General features: G+C 37.8%; 1 protein-coding gene across 2 annotated transcripts in view; it reads right to left on the reverse strand.

Annotated features, from left to right (window-relative positions):
* LOC121954550 (ras and Rab interactor 2-like) overlaps positions 1–22,810 on the reverse strand; it is a 58,191-nt gene that overhangs the window by 17,208 nt on the left and 18,173 nt on the right. The window contains exons 3-7 of one of the 2 annotated variants that reach the window (XM_042502125.2): positions 20,788–20,888; positions 18,720–18,930; positions 17,794–17,905; positions 11,021–11,093; positions 8,145–8,236 (exon numbers count right to left, since the gene is read on the reverse strand). In XM_042502125.2, the coding sequence (XP_042358059.2) occupies positions 8,145–8,236; positions 11,021–11,093; positions 17,794–17,905; positions 18,720–18,930; positions 20,788–20,888 (589 nt within the window). Of the gene's footprint in view, positions 1–8,144; positions 8,237–11,020; positions 11,094–17,793; positions 17,906–18,719; positions 18,931–19,597; positions 19,775–20,787; positions 20,889–22,810 lie in introns of those variants that run through there. The other variant, XM_088086298.1, reaches the window with a different exon arrangement.

Consider the following 22,810-nt stretch of genomic DNA (forward strand, 5'->3'; position numbering starts at 1 on the left):
ATTTACTTTTAATTTAATTTTCACTCATTTATTTTATTTTTTGTTATTTACCCACTTACTAATTTAGTTACTCATCAGAGGTTTTTAAATTTTTTTTAATCGGGGTTTTTAAAACTTTTTTTTTAACCATATAAACCATTTGGAGGAAACTGGTTCATTTAGGAGCTTGTAAACAGTTAATCCACTTTTTTAACCCTTGTGCCAGTCAATGCCCCTAGTATTCTGAAGAATACTGCATCTTAGCCCCAACCAACCCCCCTTAAATAAAAATTAATTAATTAAAAATTAAATAAAATAGATGGGTACAACTAACAGGGTTCCCCTTTAACAAACACCAACTCCAGCTATGGTCAGTACATCATGGAACACTTCTCATTGCATGGATTGTCATTACTGTCGGAGGCGTAACAGTCGTCGTCATAAATTAATCTTAACTATAGATCACTGAGTTGATTACATGTCTTACTGGTTTTGCAAACACTGTAAAATACATAACTATAGCCTAATTCATTTAATACAGTGAATTAGCCCCGATGTACAGTCTACGTCAGAGCATGCAAGAACCTACATTCAAACGTGTTCCATCCTCTTAAATCATGCTAATAAGACCAGTCTGGCTCACAGCACCAAAACAAGGGGTCACTATTGTTGACAGCTTTGTCTGAAACCAGCTCCGATGACCACATTTACTCATATATGATGGCATCACCTAGGAATGTCAATTACAGCAACTAGAAACAGACGAGTTCAAATCTTTCACCCTGTAGCGTTCTAGCAGCCTCTTACTGCAGATTCAGACTGGGCCAAAGCTACAGCAAATGCCACAAGATTATTTTCCCTCATATTCTGCCGGCCCCTGCTTACTCTGCTGGTTTGTGTGTGCTGCATCGACCTCACAGGATATAAAGCTCCGGCTCCCAGTGTGACTCGCTCTATCCTCCTTGCCAAACCCTTTTGCTTTACTCAGCCTTTTGTTCAACTTTTTACTTCATAACAGCTTGCACTGCATTATTCACACACATCCACATGGACACCACTGATATGACTTCCTTACACACCTCACATCTTAATTCACCTCTAAGTTTATCTTCTTTATTATATTACAGGGAAATATTACTTGGCACCTTTAGTCTGTCCCGTTTTTGTCATGGTCAGATTTTGCCAAGTTACAGTTAGGGATTTAGGTTCAAACAAATATTGATGCATACAGTACAGGGCTCTCACACGTTTTTATGGACAAAAATCAAAACTTTTCCATGACTTTTCAGGGACCCATGACAACATTTCCATGGCTTGGTTGACATGTTGGTTGATTTGTTTAAAAAACAAAACCTACAAACAAAAAAATATAATAATAATGCTCCATACCTTTGAACTACTGCAGTTTTTTTACAGATCAGTAGTGAGATTGCCTGATTGTTTTGTTTTTTTTAAAGGTTTGTTTTTTTGGGTAGTGTGATTATTGGTATTTATTACATATTTAACATTTTGATTAGCACTGGGACACTTAAAATTGTTTTATCCTTTTTAAATGTTATCTTTTTATCCTTTATCTAGTATCTTTTTATCATGTTTTTATCCTTTATGTTGTCTACGGTGTCTGACAACTGCGTTGAATGCTTGCCTTGCACTATATACTGCAAACCAAATCTACCTTAGGGTACAAATAAAGTAACCTGATACACTGTCTGAAACTTGAGACTGAAACTTTGGAATTCATAACCCTACATGTTAAATAACACTGTCACATTATTATTTTTCTTCCCTTACTTGCCCAGTGTCAAGAGTATAAGATTAAACTATTTAAACGTAATTCCAGCTGGCATACGTGTGAGAGACGGAACGCTTGGAGAAAGTGAATAAATGTATCTGAAAGGTAAATAAAGCATCATGGATCAAAACATATCAGAGAAACAGCTGGAGAAAACAAATTCACTATTATGTTACATGATAGTTAATCAATTGATGATCACTGTTGAAAATTTCATTCCTCAAAACAAAATTCTCAGACTTTTCCAAAACTTTAAAGGACTGTACTTATTTCCATGACATTTCCAGGCCAGGAAAACAACATTGTGGAAATCCACGACTTTTCCAGGTTTTCTACAATCATGGGAAACCTGATAGTAGCTCTGTATAATTCAGATGAATTAATTAGCATATGCAAGTGTTTGGTTTCAACAGCAAAGGAAAATAAGTTATGAATTGTTTCGTGATTTTAAAATTATGAGGAAAAGAGGCTATATCTTTTGTTTTCTTATATGGTCCAATTCCTTTACGCTTGGCAGCAAAAAAATATATGCGTGTTGAAAAATACTTAACTTAAGCCAACTTCAATTATTCCACTCATCCACTCCCAATGACTCAATACAAGTCCTGCAATTACAAACAACCTCAAAAAACCTCTAAATGCTCCTTTGTGCTCCATGACTGCTGTTTACTTCTGCAGGTCCATAGAGACTCAGTCTGTCAGCGAGTTTTTTCAGCTCACAAAAACAGAAAAACTGCACTAAACTGCTGTAACACACCAATTTGTTGAACCTTTGGACAGAACCAGACAGAGCAAAACAAAGCAGACACACACCAGAGGAAACAATACCGCAAGAGGAATACTAGTACCAGACACAGAGCAGCTCCTTCACACAACTACAGAGCCGAGAGAAGGCAACAATACTCACTGTGATCCCGAAGCTCAGTTACACACAGACAAGCTGCTGATCTCAGTTTCTGTAAAGTTCTGATAGTTTTGCAGAGGACACACCACTGAGTTGGCGCAAGCTGAAACTCGACTGACTCTGTTATGACTCACTCCTGCTAATGTGTGTGTGTGGGCGGGCTGTTAGCTTAGTATTCCCGCCTCCTTCCCTCCCTTTCCATTGAAGTTGCGTGGTCCGTTTCTCTGTCTCTGTTTTTCTCTCTGTGTAACACACTGAGACACGTTTTTCCTATTTCCCTCCCAGTCTACTCTTGTTTACTCTCTTTTATTAGTATCTTCTCCCTTTTTTTCCTCTCTTCCATGCTCTGATTCTTATTATTGTTGTCAGTATTAAACCATCATATCCATTCTTTTGATGACATTTCAAAATCTGTTTTTCTTCACACTTCTATTTTTGTGGAATTAATTTGATAAGTCAGTCATACATGGCATGTTCACACAAGAATTTGCAAAGCACAGCAAAATGTGCTGTACAGTGTTCAAACACATGCACGTGCATGCACACACGCACACACACACGCACACGCACACGCACACACACACACACACACACACACACCCACATACTTTGTTCACAAGGAAGCTTAGAGGAATGTGGTTTGGTGTGTTTGATGTAAAAACTGGGAAACTCAAGGTTAAGCCAAGGGCAGCTTGTAGGGATATATGACAGCTAAACTGGAGCCAGAAATACACACACTGATCGCACATTAAGTCAGGAACTTTGTTCTCATACAGCTGGGAATATTTCAAAAATTTAATTACTGACTGGTCCTATGCAGAAATTACAGAAAATAGGTGGATCAAACATGTACTAATTACATGCCGATGTGGGCTGTAGACTTGACTTTGATTACCAAGTGGCAAAACTTGAGTCGAGTGATAAAACGCAACAAGCGTTGTCTCAAAGGTCAGATATGGAGAACTTGTAGCAGCTCTTGACAGGTTAATAATCTTTACTGATATGTGGCTGTCAGTTTCACTTAGCAGATTGTTCAGATTGACTATAAACAGATCACTGTTAAATTCATTGTTCCTCACAGGCTCCATTTGTGTAGCTTTGTGATGGATTATCTTTGTAATTGTTTGTGCAGATTGTTTATGGTAGATTTTGGGAATCATCTGTAACCTCTGACTTCCAGGGAATGAGACAAAGGTGCAGCAGAGCAGTGTGAAGTTTTATCAATCTCTTCTCAACAGCGGAAAAAAATTAGACTGGAACCAGGACTTTTCAAATGCAAACCCATTTCTCTAACCTTTTTACCTTCCATTATAACCAACCCTAAATCGTATAATAACAGGAAACATCTTTTTCAAATCATCATCTTCTTCAAATTTAAGATTGAGAAGAACTGAGAGGTTGCTATATATGGTAAATGGATTGCATGCAGTTGGCAATAAACACCATAAACGATGCCGTAAATACAGCATCCTAACTGCAAATTCACTCTGCAAGCAGCACTGTCAACATGTCACTTCATCCTATCTGTCATTTTTAGTTGTCTCATGTGAGTTTCGGTTCCATCAAAATGTATTAAATATTGAGACTGGAGCCAGGAATTTTGAACATTTTTAAACAACAACTGAACACCTATTTATTTAGTCTGGCTTCTATTTAATGTAACTTATAATGTATTCATTATTTTACACCAATTCTCTTATTTTTACTGTTATTGTACTTTTTACCTTGATGTCTTTTGATTGTCTTATCTAGTTTTTTTGTGTTGCACTTTTTTTACTGTAAAAGTGTGTGAAAAGTGCTCTATTAATAAAGTTTATTATTGTTGTTGTTGTTGTTGTTGTTGTTGTTGTTGTTGTTGTCGTCGTCGTCGTCGTCGTCGTCGTCGTCATTATTATTATTATTATTATTATTATTATTATTATTATTATTATTATTATTATTATTATTATTATTATTATTATTATTGTTATTGTATCATCTGTATTTGAATAGGCAGCAGTTGAGTTGACACTTGACACTGGACAGATAATCTAAATGTCCACTCACTAGCCTCTTCTCGAGCTTTTGACTCTTGTGGCCATAATAACGGCACATTAATGATGATAAGTCTGGTAATTTGTATTTTCCTAGTTAATTTTGTGGAGGACTACAGGGAAAAATGCCTGAAAAAAAAGTTATTCCACTGTTCAGGCTGTTGTAAATTTACACATTGCTTTATATTTTCTACTTCATTATTACGTTGCTGATATTGCTCTAAGAAATGTTAAAGTAGCAAAAATGTTTAACACACCTGTTCAGTCAAAATGCAGCAACTGAAAACTGTTGGCAGCTTGCAGCCACTGAATGAATTTAAGTCATAAAGCTAACACAACAGCAACAAAGAAACTGTATTTAACGTAGATCAGTCACATCTGGCTGACAGCTAACCCACTTAATAAGGTCATTATCAGCCCTGGTACCTATCCAGAGGATTAGATTGCTTGTGCGTTGCTTGTAAAATACAAGCACAAATACAATTATATACAATTAATACAAATATATTATATTTTAATCAAATCATGACAACCTGACAAAACAGCAGAAATACTGGTTTGTTTCTGGAAATGTCATAAAAAGGAGTTGGTGGGGGCGTGTGACAGGACCTCTCGATTGGCTAATAGGTCATGTTTGCATCAACCGGCTATGTCAAGCTTCTCATGCTTATAAGATTAACGTCATAATGAACAGATGTGCTTTCAAAAGGCATCACAAAAGACAGACTGTTTCCTAAAGCAAACTGTTATTCCAGGTGGAGAGCCACAGAATAGGTAATATGACACTGTGAGGACGTCACAGTCAATAGTATACCTTCCCCAGCCATTAATGCCACTCGTATGTACGTTGCTACTACCTTTTATCTCCACTATTCAAGCGCCTTCATAGACACACAAAACCCACCATTGTGTCACCTCACTAAACAGGAAGCCTTTTGTGAATGAATAAGAGAGAGAGACAGAGAGACAGAGAGAGAGAGAGAGAGAGAGAGAGAGAGAGAGAGAGAGAGAGAGAGAGAGAGAGAGAGAGAGAGAGTCTCATCCAACCATTGTATATCATGTGGAACTCTCTCAGAGACTGTCAGGGTGAGGGACACTGGGAGTCAGCCTACAGTCAACATGATGGCTCAGAGCTGAGTCACAGTAGAGCCTTAATGGACACAAAGGTCATTCTGATGGGCCAATTCACACGAGGATTGTGCACTAAACCTGCACAAATAAGATGAAAAGCAATGGTGTGATTCTCAAATTCACTGCAAAGGGTGAAATGCATTTCTGGATGCACTGCCAGGCAAATAGCATCTAAGTGCTCCTGTGCTATTTGCAACTATTTAAATTAGGTCATATGCAAAAATCTGGCGCAAAATTGACCTTTTGTATGCAAATGAGCCTTGCTGCAAAAACAGCACTGAATGCAATTACTCAATGCTGTTACAGTGAAATGATTAATGTCTACATCAGGCATGTCAAACTGGTCCACAGGGGGGCCGGTGTGGCTGCAGGTTTTTGTGCCAACCAACCAAGAGCACACAGTTTGACCAATCAACTGTCTGAAGACAGAGATCAGTTGATTAAATGAGTCAAGTCTGGTGTGCTGCTACTTGGTTGGAAACAAAACCTGCAGCCACACCGGCCCCCCTGTGGACCGGTTTGACATGCCTGGTCTACATAAAGTTGGTAACTAAGAACAGCAAATTCCAGCATCTTCATTTACAGTGCTTGAAAACTCTTGACAACACTGACAGACAGCGATTTTAACTCCTGTACATGGTGTGTGTCTGTCATGTTTAAATTCCTTGCCTGAAGTTCGCAGGAATATCTCTTTACTTTCTTGTCAGGTCCTGAAGCGTGTGGTCTGAAATTTAATTTCGTCTCTCACTGCCATGGTTCTGCCCTCAGTGTTCTTGGCATAATAGGCAACATTTATTCTGTGCAGCATGGAAAATTGCATCAGATGCAAAAAAGGGCGAGTTGTACTCAGCTGCAAAGCTCTATGGCTGTATTTGTCCTGTAACAACATCACTGGCCCAACATCTTTAGTGAATTGGACCTTCAGATGGAGCAGAAAGTGGTTGCAAAGGATGTGCAATTCATGATGCGATCAATGCAACCCAATCGCCAGAATCCACAGCTGGGAGGGAGGAAAAAGCTCCAGAGGCCTCCAGCTCCCGCCTGAGTCCAGGCCCAGCTGAGCAGCACTGATCTGGGGGAGGGAGGGTGTGAGTCATTTAGCACTGCCATGTCAGTTAATCCTCGGAGAAGGGGGGAATGTGGTGGAGATGAGCTTTACGAGTGTCAAGCCTGAGGAACGTTTTTTTTATTTTTTTTACACACAACAGATGTGGGATGGAGGAAAACACTTTTCTGAATCAGCAAGAGGCTGCGGGAAATACACAAATGAGTTTGACTGCAAATAACTGATGCAATATCACTAATAATTGATTGTTTCTCTCAAGTGATGCATTAAGGGAGATTTACACGTTAAGGACTGTTTGGTGCATTTTACGCGCTTTTCATTCTTCTTTTTTTTAATATAATTTTGGCTGTGTTTATGCATATGGCATACATTTTGATAAGATTGTGTATTTTTGTTTAATCTTGGAATTTCCAGTTCAGCTCCTACAAAAAGTCTAAAATACACCCAGGAAACTAAAATGTGACATCCTATTGTTAAGTGCAAAAATGTAAATTGAAACCCATTCAAACTGACATTTTTGATCCCACAGCCATCAAAGCATAAAAACATGCATTGTTTTAATTCTGGGTGTCATTCTGGGCTTTCGCCTTGGAATTTGTCATTTTTACTATTTTTCATTTGATGATTTTTTTAAATTTTTTTTTTTTTACAATATTTGGCATATGGAGAAAATACATGCTATTTCCACTAGGTTCAATGTCACAGTCATATTGCTGCAAATCAATGACATATCCCAGGCTGTCATCATAAAAAAAACTACTTTGCATGTAGTATATTGAAAATATTCTTTTTTTGTTTGTGTGTTTTTTTTCCATTTAAAAACATAGTGGCATCATGACAAAATCCTGGCAATCGAAGGGTTAAAATAAATATTTGTTATTTATGATCGGGACTGATTTGGTTAAAAATATTTACTTAATAAAAGTATGAAAACATTTTAACGTATAATATTTTTTAAAGCTTGATTTTGAAAAGCCCATTCTGAGCAATATGAGTGTGCGTAATATTAAAGGGGGCCCTAAAGGTTAAAATAAAAACAACTCACAGAGAAAGTCTGCACACAATCTTTTCATGCATTACACAGTAATCTTTTCTCTCTGGTGATTTTAACACATCTCTCTGTCCTACTACTCTATGTACATCTAATGGCGTGCATTTACATGCCTGCTGCCATCAGTTCACAGATTTCCCAAACTGCATGCCTGTTCCCCAAATGTGTATTCAAATTTCTAAACAAACCTGCTCCAAGTTTAGCAACCTCCTCAAGTTCAGCAGATGTTCTGGCCGAAGCGATGGCTTCTGGAAGCTTCAGAGTGAAGGGCAACACGTCCCTAAGAAAAGAGAAAAGCTCGAGTGAAAAACCTGGTCAACACAGAAATGGAAAACTGAGTGAAAGAGGGCGGGATCGAAAGCCTATTCCAACAAGTGTGTGATTCACTGTGTTGGAAAAGTGGAGCGTGGCGTGGCCCCAGTGTGTGGTGCATATTCAACCACACGGCCCCGAGGGGAATGTGTGCTGCTCTCCTCCCCGTCAGCCTTTTACAAGCTTTCCAAAGGCCTCAAACAAATCAGAGTGTTCAAAGCTGAACATTTTACCTACAAATCTGTGAAAGGAAGAATCTCTCTTGCACACTTTACCTGTGATAAATGACTGCAGCTGTTCAGCTATTTTAAGTAAACAGTGTGCAAGTTAACATGCTGAGCTATGTTTCTGACCTCTTCTTTTTCTTTTTTTTCACATGTGAGTCCCTGTTTATCTCATGTATGGGCACCAAAATACATATCTAAAGATTAATAATAATTATCTTAAAAAAGCTCCTAACACTAAACCCGTCCTTGTGCTATATACCACTTGCAGGGCTTCATAGTGTGAGCATTTCACTTGCATTTTGGACAAAAAGATAGAAATGTGTGAACAGTAAATGTATTTAGGAGCATGTATGACAGTAAGTGAACATCAGGGTGTGTTCACACCTGGTAGATGTGTTGAGAAACTCCCATGAACTTTGCTACATTTTTGTTTTGTTATCTTTATGCACTTTGTTAATGGAGCATGGATGGCATATGACAGAGAGTGCTTCCACTCGTTATATTCTGCTGTTGCAGGCCGTCATAACAAAATCTTTGCTGCCATCGCAATAATAAAAGAAATATAGAAAAGGTAGTTACTATATGTAACTTCAGGTCTATGAGAACTGCAAGGAGTGTAAGAGGAAGTGAGACTAGAGATGCAACGCTTGACCAGATGTCATAGTTCAGAAAAACGCAGCTATATGGGGTATCAGATATTTCATACAGGAGGTGTATATAACCAAGCCTGCCAATCCTTTTTTAACCTACGTTGAACCCATTCACACAAGTCAGCTGTCACCCTGTCAGGTTTATAGAGAATCCAGTCTGCAGGGTAGTTCATACACTTAAATAAAAACTGAAAATTATACACTAACACTGGCCATCATGGTCAAAGATTTTTTTTTGTATCATGTCTACACTTCTGTAAACCACCACAAATACTTGTGTACTGCATATGCAAACTGTATCATGTTTCATGTTGACTTTTTACTGGAAAGATGCTAGCCGTAGTATTTGCCCTGATAATTCACCAGTGCTTTTGTTGCTGCTAACATCTCTTTTCAGAAATGCTTTCTTTTGTTTTTTTGTTTGTTTGGTTGGTTTATTTGGGAATTTTTCTAATGTATCATAAAGGGACTATAACTGTACTTTGTTTTGCTGGGACAACAAATGAACCTTAGCCCTTGAAAAGTTTAAATTAGTTTAAATAATAAATAATTAAATTATTATTAAATAAACAAAGTTTGTAGCAGAAACAATTCACCTTGTGTAGTTTATCTTATCATTTTAAAATAAGTTGAATCATTTGCATAAATGTCTTCTTGTTTCTCATGATAAAGGGAACACATTATTCAACACATTCTTATTGTACCTTAAATGTTCTTTATGTGCTCTTACATTCTTTGATCTTAGGAGCACATGTGCTCCATAGTTAACCAAAAAAACAAAAGGAAAAAAAGTAAGCTTCAAGCCCTGATTGGTAGGTATAATTTCAATAATCTGCTGCTTGTCCACTGACTGTACTGAGCAAACCCTACTGTCTCCAGTTAAAATGATGAAATCCAAATACTACTTTCAGTGATGAGATGGGCTCATTTTCATGCCCTGTTTGAACTACAAAACAATGAGTAAAGATATGACAAATCTGGAAAAAAAAAAAAAGTTTTCCTTCTCTGGCACAAGCTGCACAATGTGCAATGGAACAGTTATACACAAGTCACGTATTTCTATTTTAACCATGTATCCATCTAAACATGCATCTATGCTTCCTTGTTTAGATGCAGGTTATAGGTGGAAATTTTCAGAGTGTTTTTTATTTATTTTTTTTACATGACACTTCCTCCTTTGCATTTGCTGCGATTTGTAGCTTTGTTGAGTTGTATTTAAGCAAAAATTAGACTATTTTTAACCACAAAATAAAATAGATATAAATAGATGAATCTATTGGATGAACACTGTAAAATGTAGAAGTCTATATTCTGTATATGAACATACAAGGTGTGAGTATTTTGGAATGCATGAATATGGAAGTTTAGTTGATTTTATTTCATACATCAATATACTTACATTATGTGTTTTACATGTTGTACTTAGTGCCCTCTTTAATATACAAAATTATGTATTTATACATGGGACATTCTGAGCCTTAATAATGTAAAAAAAATTGATAGTGCAACATTTTTGCAAATTAGCACCATTTAAAGCACGCTCAATTAGCTACGAGGAGTTCCTGCTTTCACTGCAGCTATGGACGTACACACAACTATCACTGGATTACTTTTATACTGAAGATACTTTTATACTGAAGACTGTGATAATTGTCATGCGAGATCTGGAGTTGTTCTAATGTATATCAGTATATATCATGTCTGAGTGTTCACACTGGATCTAAACTCACACGACTCCAGTTTGAATATCTCGACTACACAGTGGTTTGTGTAATATACTGTATGTGTGCTGAACATATAGTTGAAACATTGATTACATCACTGTGGTTTGCATGTCTTTTTGTAATCATGAGTAATTTGGAGTGATTAACTCACCTGCTGATGCAGCAGAAAGCCACAAGGCGGAACAGGTCAGCAAAGCTCAGGCCTGATCCCACCAAAGAGAAAGCTGTTGGAGCACAGAACAACATGATCAAGACACAGAAAGCTGTCAGCCATTTAAAAACTAAAATCATACCTCAATGCCTCTGTGCACCACTCAATTACACTCACAGTTTACATCCGTGTGTGAAAACATGGATACTTCACACACATCTTCCTCCGGCAGCACAGAAAATCTCTACAGTCAACAGAGTTTCAAGGTGGACACCCAAGATTAGAGTCACCAATCCAGTATTTGGCCAAATGCCTCCCCTTCTGTTTCTGAGTTAGATGATGAGTAATGGCCAGAAAAGTGTTTTTGCAGATCATTATGATGTCACAGTGAAGTTGACCTTTGACCTTATGCAAATGCAAGGCCAAAGTGACCTTGACCTTTGACCACCAAACTATAATCAGGGCATCCTTTAGTCCAAGTGAATGTATGTGCCAAATGTGACAAAGTACTCTCAAGGTGTTCTTGAAAAAGCATGTTTACAAGAATGAGACAAATGAGGTAGCAGTGACCTTGACCTTTGACCAACAAAATCTAATCAGTTCTTCCTTAGTCCAAATGAAAGTTTGTTCCAAATCTGAAAAAAAACCACTCATGGTGTTCTTGAGATATCATGTTTACAAGAATAAGACAGATGAGGTTATCGTGACCTTGATCTTTGACCTTCAACCGACAAAATAGAATCAGTTCGTCCTTTAGTCCAAGTAAACATTTGTGCCAAATTTGAAGAAATTCCCTCAAGGTGTGTCTGTAAACAGACGTGTGTATGGAAGTATGAACAACGTGAAAACATAATGCCTTGGGCTTGGCCTACTGCTGGCACAGAACCATAAAAACAATGTTTGGTCAAAAATGTTATTATATATTATTAACCATGTGTTCTAAATGTTTAGTTCTACAGACCGTCAAGCGGAACTCTGCATTAACCTTTAATACTGTATTTCATCTGGATCAAAGATATTCTGTGATCAAAACTGTAACCCTAAGATATAAATCCATGCTAATTCTTCATGTTTGCACTTATTTTAATGACAAAGGGGAAAGAGGACATAGTTGAAAGATGAGTGCAACACCGAGAGCCAAGTTATAAACCAGTGCATTCAATGAAAGCTTCTTTATAATCCCTTAATTAACCTGGATTGACAGAGGATAAAAGAACAATACTGGCATTTCAGGTGTCATATTAATAATGGCAACAAATCCCCACAAGAATGACTGTGGGAGTAACCACCTTCTCCACTCAAACTGTGGGATTTGTGAGAGAACACTTTCCTGGAAAACAGATAGTGCAAACACTTGGGAGAAGGAAAACTTTTGCATGTGTCCTATCTATAAAACACTGTAGAGAGAACTTTCTTCACTCATAAATTGACACAATTTTACAGCAGCTTACAGTCAAGGCTTCTGGCACGGAACTGAATAAAATCTGAGAATAAATATACAAAACAGGCATTTGTGCATGTTCATAACTGCCTGTGTGTTTAAGAGAAAGATGGTGAGAGATTGTTAAAGTAAAGGAGTATTTATGAGACTATCATTCACTAAAACTGAATCTGTTGCAGTTATGTCTTGAGAATATATCAGAATCCAAAGGACTAAACAAATGGTTTAATAGGGAGAAGGATGCAGAAAGAGCAAGAGAACAATACATGTTTACACTTTGGAAAGAAAAGGAAGTGGGTTAAATTCAAACATGTGTGTGGATGGCAGAAGGCCCACAGCTTCGAACTGTCCTCATGTATCTCAGATGTCCCCGAAGCTCTAATTACAACACTCAGTCTTGTTGAAATATTGCCTTTTATAAGTGAAAGATTTATTCTTCTTATTTTGATCTGGCAACATACAATCAAAAAACTACTAAATAATACTGCATGAGAATCTGAGAAGTGTCAACTGACAGTTTTCAATACTTGTGCTATAAATGACATTTAATTCTCAGAATGTATTGTACTCTGTAATGTATTTTCATATCCGGTCAAATACAAGATGAACAAGGTGATACAAGTCAGTTTACAGTCAACAACAGCTCTTAAATTCAATGATGTAATTTACTGTTAGGAAACTTGTGTCAAGGTTTTGATATTGCAACATATTAGACACTATGTGTAGTCGCACACAGTTTGGCATGTGGTTTTTGCTTCTGTGGTGATACTAAACAAATGTGAACACAGGAAAATAGAGAGATGACTGGCTGCTCTGTACGTTGTAATCAAACGTAGGTCTAAAACTTCTATGGATGCTCATGGAAAACAGGAACCAACAGAATAGATAGAAAAGAAATCCAGGCACTCCCAAAAAAATGAAAATCATTAATAATTTAGCCACTTTAATAAAGGCTTTTTAATGTAATTTTGATAACGCTTATTGTAAGGGCTGGCTCAGGTGGGCTCTGAACCGTCCCCTACTTATGCTGCTATAGGTCTTGACTCCCTAGGTATTTCCCTTGATCAGCTGAGCTCCTTTCTCATCCTCTCTCTTTATTTGCAAACATTCATATCCGTTTACTAACAACTAGGCATCTTCCCTGGAACTTTTGTCCTTTCTCGTCTAGCAGGTTTCTCTTGTATTATTGTTGTGCTTGCTGCCTTGGTCCTACTTAATGTCAGCTGCTAATATTATTATTATTAGTCATATTTCTATTACTTGTAATTGTATGAATGCTGCTATGCATTTCTCTCTCCTTCACTTTACCAAGTAGTTGAGAAGCAAGTCACTGAAACTTAACTTGAGTCTTGAGGAGCTGCAGTGTTTAGTCACGCACAAACTGAAACCAAATCCTTAGATTTACTTAAAATTTCTCGTGTGCTCTGATCAGTAATATCTTTCTGCCCTGAGCATATCCAACCCTAATCTGTCTTTGTCTCTCTACCACACTCTCTACACAGTACACAGACACTATTACTCTTATAACAATAGTAGGAACTTCCTGAAAGTCTGAACAATCACAAAAAAGTTTTCAAAATAACAACGAACCAAACTATAGTTCAATTTGATCCAGACTGAGAACACCTCTTTTTGGCCGATCTAGGTTTGGCTGTTTGGTTTGGCTCAAAATCTGGCGGTTTCACAGCTGTAGTTTTGGTTTGGATCGAACTGAAAAGTCTGAAATTCTGGAAAAAGAAATGTAGATGTGCAGGGACGTTAGTCTTCTTCAAGGTAATCTGATTATCCTTAGATTAACTGCAGTCGTTTACAAAAAACAACAACAAAAAACAGCAATAGTTATGTGTTTGAGAAATTAGTTGTTTCAGATGCCAGTGAGATGATGGCCTACAAGAACATCGATAATAAGTAATAGATCCAAAATATCTGAAGGTTTATCAGATGACAAAAACAGAACAAAGTGGCTAATAATACTGAGAGGTACTGACATTTCCTTAAAGATAATACAGGGACTATAGTTTTATTCGGGGTAAACCAGGATGTGGGCTTGCAATTGTGCATGTGTGATTGATAACAAAGTACCTTGCGAGAAGACAATGCATTCATTTCTGACAAAGGCTGAGCCAGGTGCAACTTTTTGCCAGCGCTTTGTATCTTTCTTTGAGCCCTCTTTGTCGGTATGTCTGCTGCATCAATGCAATGGGCTCGTGGACCAGAGGCAAAAAAAGCAGTTACATGATTGTTTGTTTCTGTTGAAAGTGACGTCGACTTATTACACAAACTAACAGGTGTTGAATAAAGCACCTCTCAATGAAATCATTGTCTCTTTTGTGTTTGTGTATTGTTCTCTTCTGGTGATGAGACATTACAGACTCTTCAGTCTACACTTTTTGACACTAGTCAGAGAAAAAAGGGGAAGGGGGAGTAAAGGCTGCAGTGGGCGGTGTTTCATATGCTGTGCATACTTTCATTAGGTAAGCATTTGGAAATTCCAGTGTGGTGCTGCAGTGTCAGCACACACAGGTAGAACAAGACAATACACATTCAGAGCAGTGGGATGTTTGGTCAAAGCCTCAGGAAAATCCCTGTTTTTCAGGTGACTGAAAATAGAACAGCACAGAGAAAGTACTAGTTTGGATGGAATGACGGAAGCGGAAGAAGTCTCCATGTCAGGAAAGACCTCACAGAGATGCAGCATGCTGAAGAGTCTAAAAATCTGATGAGATAACCCTCTAACTAAGGAACAAAGCCTTGGGGGAAATACTGTACAGACAACAAAGGATCAATGCAATAAAATCAAAGAGTGCCAATAACGTACACCTGAACTAACTGCTTATGATGCTTTTACAAACTATTCACATTCTGAATGGCTTGACTGTGGTATAACTTCAGGTACTTTGAGCAAGTCTTAGCTGCTGCAGTTTACATTTTTTAACCTACATTAGTTATTCCTTATGAGGTTGTTTTAGTTGCTGTCAGCTTCAGCAATTAGAACAACACTTTTTTTGATATATTGATTTTATTTGCAAAATTCTTCTTTGTAAATCCAATTTCCACATATACAACCCATCAAATCTGGAATTCAATCATTTATAGGCTTTGCACATTGATCCACAAATGTGCAAAGCCTGTTTAACATGTTCCCACAAGTGTGTATGTATTTGTTGTGGTGAAACACACATGACGTTATGCATATTTAGCAAATTGCTCTGTTATTTTATGGACATGACACAACACAAAACAAAAGATATGTTCATGTATAGTGAGAGTTTTGTGGATCATGGTAACACACTTGTGGATTGTCTTCTATGGGTTGCACCTGAAGTCCATTAAAAACTACACACATGTATTCTGTATTTACACATGTGGACAAAATTGTTGGTACCCTTCGGTTAATGAAAGAAAAACTCACAATGGTCACAGAAATAACTTGAATCTGACAAAAGTAATAATAAATAAAAATTCTATGAGATTTAACCAATGAAAGTCAGACATTGCTTTTCAACCATGCTTCAACAGAATTATTAAAAAAAATAAACTCATGAAACAGGCCTGGACAAAAATGATGGTACCCCTAGAAAAGACTGAAAATAATGTGGCCAAATGGACATGTTAATCCAAGGTGTGTCCACTAATTAGCATCACAGGTGTCTACAATCTTGTAATCAGTCAGTGGACCTATATATAGGGCTACAGGTAGTCACTGTGCTGTTTGGTGACATGGTGTGTACCACACTCAACATGGACCAGAGGAAGCAAAGGAAAGAGTTGTCTCAGGAGATTAGAAAGAAAAGTATAGACAAGCATGTTAAAGGTAAAGGCTATAAGACCATCTCCAAGCAGCTTGATGTTCCTGTGACTACAGTTGCACATATTATTCAGAAATTTAAGATCCATGGGACTGTAGCCAACCTCCCTGGACGTGGCCGCAGGAGGAAAATTGATGACAAATCAAAGAGACGGATAATACAAATGGTAACAAAAGAGCTCAGAAAAACTTCTAAAAAGATTAAAGGTGAACTTCAAGCTCAAGGAACATCAGTGTCAGATCGCACCATCCGTCGTTGTTTGAGCCAAAGTGGACCTAATGGGAGACGAACAAGGAGGACACCATTGTTGAAAACAAATCATAAAAAAGCCAGACTGGAATTTGCCAAACTACATGTTGACAAGCCACAAAGCTTCTGTGAGAATGTCTTATGGACAGATGAGACAAAAATGGAACTTTTTGCCAAGACACATCAGCTCTATGTTCTGAGCATAAAAATGAAGCATATCAAGAAAAGAACACTGTCCCTACTGTGAAACATGGAGGAGGCTCTGTTATGTTCTGGGGCTGCTTTGCTGCATCTGGCACAGGGTGTCTTGAATCTGTGCAGGGTACAATGAAATCTCAAAACTATCAAGGGATTCTACAGAGAAATGTGCTGGCCAGTGTCAGAAAGCTTGGTCTCAGTCGCAGGTCATGGGTCTTACAACAGGACAATGACCCAAAACACACAACACACAGCTAAAAACACCCAAGAATGGCTAAGAGGAAAACATTGGACTATTCTAAAGTGGCCTTCTATGAGCCCTCACCTAAATCCTATTGAGCATCTTTGGAAGGAGCTGAAACATGTCGTCTGGAAAAGGCACCCTTCAAACCTGAGACAACTGGAGCAGTTTGCTCATGAGGAGTGGACCAAAATACCTGCTGAGAGGTGCAGAAGTCTCACTGACAGTTACAGGAATCGTTTGATTGCAGTGATTGCCTCAAAAGGTTGTGCAACAAAATATTAAGTTAAGGGTACCATCATTTTTGTCCAGGCCTGTTTCATGATTTTATTTTTTTAAATAATTTTGTTGAAGCATGGTTGAAAAGCAATGTCTGACTTACATTGGTTAAATTTCATAGAATTTTTATTTATTATTACTTTTGCCAGATTCAAGTTATTTCTGTGACCATTGTGAGTTTTTCTTTCATTAACCAAAGGGTACCAACAATTTTGTCCACATGTGTATATTGAATATAGGTCAGGATGATATAGACCTGTGTGATAATTGCAGATATTTGCACACACTAAATGGGACTACTCAAGTGCGCTGTGCAAAATCTAGGCTGCATAACTACAGCAGCCCGGTAATTCCAGCTGAGGAACTGAGACCATTTTTTGTTGTTGCCAACAAGCCCCTGGAAAAAACACGCATATTTTGCCACTGGGCAGAGGTGGTATTTCCCGTGATAACCTCATTCATTTCATTCCACTTTCTAATGCTGGAGGCGGAGAAATCTGACTGACAGCTTCATGCATTTAAAAGGTATAAACAACCAAGGTTTTCAGATGCTTACTGTACTGGCTCTCCTTGACGGGGAAGTCTTTGACGGGAACTGCGGAGTCTTTGTTCATGCGGAGAGATATTACCTTCCTCTGCAGGCTGGTGGACTTCCTCACCACAAATGTCTGCAGGCCAGGAGAGGAAACGTCCAATCAAAACACATACTCACCATTCACTAAAGACCTGCGTCAGTCTTTATGAAGTGTTCCTTACTAACTGTCCTCTGAGAGATTACAGTCACAGTGTTTTTTTCTGTGCACTTCCCACTGTTTCAGAGAGGGTGGGGCTCAGCTGCGAAAAGGTTTTATCATGTCTCTCAATTTTTGAATCACAATTGTGGAGCTGTGACTGTCATTAAAACCACAAACTGCAGATGAAGCACATTATTTACAGTGTTACACTCTTTGATAAGAAGTAAGGCTTTAACCCTTAGGGCCCACTTTCATATTAAACACAATTGTATAGCTCTGCGCAAAAAAAATGCACTTTTCAAAATCAAGCTTGAATAAATAATGTGCATTTATAAGATTATGGTCTTTTGTTGAGTTAATTTTTAACCAACATCAGTCTTAATCATTCATATCAAATACTCAAAGGGCTGTGTGATTTCAAGTAAAGTGGTGAAAATACTCTAAATGCAGCATCCACTTAGACCTGCAAACCTGGAGCAGGCCGACCTCCAGCTATTGTCTGTACTACAATAACGATACATAAGTATCTCAAACAGCCCAACTTCAAAAATCCCAAACTATCACTTTAAAGGTGAATGGACTGGGAGCATTTCTTTTGGAGGCAGCAGTTGATGTTGTATGAATTACACAGAGGAAGTGTTGAAATTGTGTCTGCCTGTCTGTTTGGAGGTTAAACGTTTAAACCAAAATGGAAGCTTAAAGTCAACAGTGTGGACAGTTTGAGTCACAGTAGCTGATGTTCTCTTACCCCAGTGGGTTGGCTCTGCAGGATCTGTGTGGCATCCTGGTGGCTTAGGCCCAGCTGTAGCCACACAGCGTGTGTGTGCACCAGTCTGTCCAGAACACTGAGCCGCCGATGAAGGGAGTCGTAGCCCGAATCTCTGGCCCCAGCCAGCCCTGATCCGATCCCAGCCCGAGGAGAGGCCTGCAGGAAGAGACCTCCCACCTCTTCACCCATTCTGAAAACAGATTAAACAGTTATGAATGACATCAATGCATTTGCACTGTTTACTTTTACCCTCGCTAATCCTTAATTATTGTTTTATTTAATTGTATTCATTTGTTGTTTCTGCTTGTTTTAGAATTTAGTGTCCTATTTTATTGTTGCTTTACCAGGACCATAGTACTTAGTTTTGTTCCCTCTCATGAACCTCATGTTTTGGGATGATGATAAACCTTCCTGAATCTTGAATGAAATATGAAATCCCTGTAATGTTATTTCTTATATCACCACTGAATGTTGAAGCAAACATTGAAAGGATGTCTACCTCCAGTAGGATTTTAAAAAACCTCCATTAATAATGAGTTTATTTTTTGCAGGATGACAGAAATTCCTCTGAGAAAGAGCGCTAAATGTTTGGTATTTATTTTAAGCTTGTGACAGACTTAACATCGCTGGAACTAACTAAAATTAGACACACCATACATAATGACTTATCTCACCAAAAGACATGGTGGCTACAGAGGCACACATACACCCTTTCCCACAAAAATTAGCGCATGCACATGGGTAAACTTGCAAAAAATATGAAATAGACTGTTTTCCCATTGTCAGTAAAGCAGAGCTGTTTGACGCACCACAAAACGCTTTTGATGCGAGTAAAAATCAGCCTTAAGGATACTTACCAAGCATATATCGCTTAAGAGTTTCTCCTCAAAATGTTTGAAATAAATGTTGGAAAATAAGTTCAGACAGATGTGAGTCTGTTGAAGCTTCAATGTTCAAAGTTCACTTCAAAAAATTAAAAAGTTCAAGGCTGAGGAAACGTATGTCTTGATGTCTTCCCTCTCTGACGATAATGAACACAGTGGTGATCACAGCTCAGTGTAGTATCTGTGTAGTTCTTCATTCTGCTCTATGACAGAACACTGTTCTATGACAGAATGTTCTACAGAATCATCTTCTCATTCTCTTCTTCTCTGAAAAAAGGTTCTGAATGAGCTTTGAATGTTAAATAAGTTGTTATGATATTTATTATAAGCCAAACTGATACATAGTCAGTGGTTGGTGGATGCTCTCTACTTATACAGATGTGATTCAATAGAACATCTGCATTAAGCCTAGACAATCAACTAATCGAAACAACACACACACACACACACTCTATACGAGCATGCACACACTTTAAAATGTGTGGTCAGCACTAATATGATCATGTTTCAAGTGACAGACAGCCTATGACTGATTTGGTGACTGACAACTAACTGGAATTAATCGCAGGGACTTCATACTCCCAGCCTCTTTCATACTTCCTCAACAAGTAACAGGTACTTACTTGAATTTCACAGAAAGAAAATAGTTACCAGAAATGCAAAGCAAACATTCCAACAAAGGTGAGCCGGTCTGAAACTATCTACGTGACAATATTTACACAAACGTTTTTTTCTCTTTTTTTGTGATAGCTAATGTTGCCCTTTTACCAGAGGATTACCTGGGATCTAAGTTTTCTAAAAGTTTAACACGTTATCTGGATTTAGAGACTTAAGTTTGACAACCAATACATAACAGTTTCCAGACAGCTTATCAGTTTGTCATGCTACCTACTGATTCCTGACATAGCTTACTGACAGCTTTCTGTTAGTGAGTGGCTGTCACATTTCACATAACACAACATTAACCTTTTAAGAGTGTCCTCTGCTGGTAGCAACTGGGAACTGCACTAAGTTCAATAAAATGGCACTACTGGCTAGAACAAAGATAAGTAACTATGTACTGACACACACACACACACACACACACACACACACACACACATGCACACGCACACACACAAACATATTAACACACATAGTGTAAGGACACACGATGAGCTCACCCAAGGAGTGTATCTGTCTCTGGGCCTCCTTCTGTAGGCTTAGTCTTCTTACCCATCTCCTTTTTCAGTGTGCCGATTTCCCAGGCAAATGAGTCGATTAGCTGCAAAGAGACACACAGAAAAACACATGCGTTTTAAGAAATTTCGATTTTAAAAGGCATACAACCGGCTCATAGTTGTATGCCTCCGGGAACCAATCAAGTTGTACTTTCAGCTGACATCCATGTCTGTAAAAACATGGATCCTGCACACACATCCTCCCCCCAGCAGCACTGAAGATCCCTACAGTCGGCACAGTTTCAAGGTGGACACCCAAGATTACTGTCACCAATTTAGTATCTGCGCAGATGTCTCTCCTTCTGACTTAATAGCCGGAAAAGTGTTTTTGCAGAACATAATGATGTCACAGTGAAGCTGATCTTAGAACTTTTGGATAAAAAACAATTCACTTCATACAGTTTATGGAACCTGAGAATTAATTTCATTCAGTTTAACCCTTAAGGACTGTTTTTGCACCTTTTATGCGCTTTTCATTCTTTTTTTTTTTTTTTATCATTTTGGCTTTGTTCTATGCATATGGCTTTTAATCTTGGAATTTCTAGCTAAGCTCCTGTAAGAAGTCTAAAATACACTGTGGAAACTAAATTGTTACATTCAGACTGTTAAGTGCAAAAGTGCTCCATTAAAACCCATTCAAATTGCAATTTTTGATCTCACAGCCATCAAAGCATTAAAACATGCATTATCTTATTTATGGATGTCATTCTGGGCTTTTGCTTTGGAATTTGTAATTTTTACTATTTTCCACCTGACGGTGTCATTTTTCCATTTGGCATATGGAGAAAATACATCTTATTTCCACTAGGTGCATTGTCACATTCAGTGTTGCTGCTAATCATTGACATATCCCAGGCTGTGATAATCCAAAAAAGAAAATCTACTTTGCATGTAGTAAATTGAATTTTGAATCATACTGGCATCATGAAAAAAAACCTTTTAAAGAGTTAAAATTCTGAAAATCAGTGAATATTTGATATTTATGATTGGGACTGATGTTGGTTATTAACAGATAAACTCTATGAAAGTTGGATCATACTAATGTATATTTTTTTTATAGCCTGATATTAAAAAGTACATTTTGTGTGCTGAACAGCATGAGTGTATTTGACACTGTATAAAAAATAATAACATATAAAATTCAGTGTTTCTGCTTATCATTGACATATCCCAGGCTGTGATAATCAACAAAATAATCTACTTAGCATTAAGTATATTGAAAATAATTAAATTTTTGTGTTTTTCTTAATTTAAAAACATAGTGGTATCATGACAAAAACCTGGCATTTAAAGGGTTAAAAATCTGAAAAGTAATGAATATTTGATACTCATAATTAGGACAGATGTCGGTTAAAAACTAAACTTAACTTGTTGAAAAGCATATACAGGTATGTGTGCAGAGAGACGCAAGTATGTCTAATATTAATTTAGGTCCTAAGGGTTAATTTAGCTGTTGTTGTAAAATAATATGATTCAATAATAAACTGATCATTCTGTCTTCTTCACTGCACCGATGGATTATGACTGCGTCTGTGTCACAGTCCTGGGAATGTGTGCAAAATGCGATCAATTGGAGTTGCCACATTCTGATGCCGTCACCACAGTGCATGCAGTGACCATGACACGACTCTCCTCTTGCAGCAGGTCAACAGGGTTTTCAACGTTATTAGCCACGTCTTTTTGCACAGCGTTTCTGGGTTGCAGGCTTTCAGTTAAGAAACATTTGGATTATGTCTGCTCCTTGTTATCACCCATAATATTATCATAGAGTGCATTTAGTAATTTCACACCTATTGTTAATGTAATAGGACACGCATCTGTTTCCATTATTGCCATGTATCTCTCCCCCTCTCTTCCACTCTCTCTTTCTCTTTCCTTTTTGTCATAATTGTATTTTAACTGCTATTTACCACATCTATTGCTCGTCTGTCCGTCCTGGAAGAGGGATCCTTCATCATTCTCTGCC

The sequence above is a fragment of the Plectropomus leopardus genome, chromosome 13 (assembly GCF_026936395.1).
Source record: "Plectropomus leopardus strain MGB_pleo_1.0 chromosome 13, ASM2693639v1, whole genome shotgun sequence".
Classification (NCBI taxonomy): domain Eukaryota; kingdom Metazoa; phylum Chordata; class Actinopteri; order Perciformes; family Serranidae; genus Plectropomus; species Plectropomus leopardus.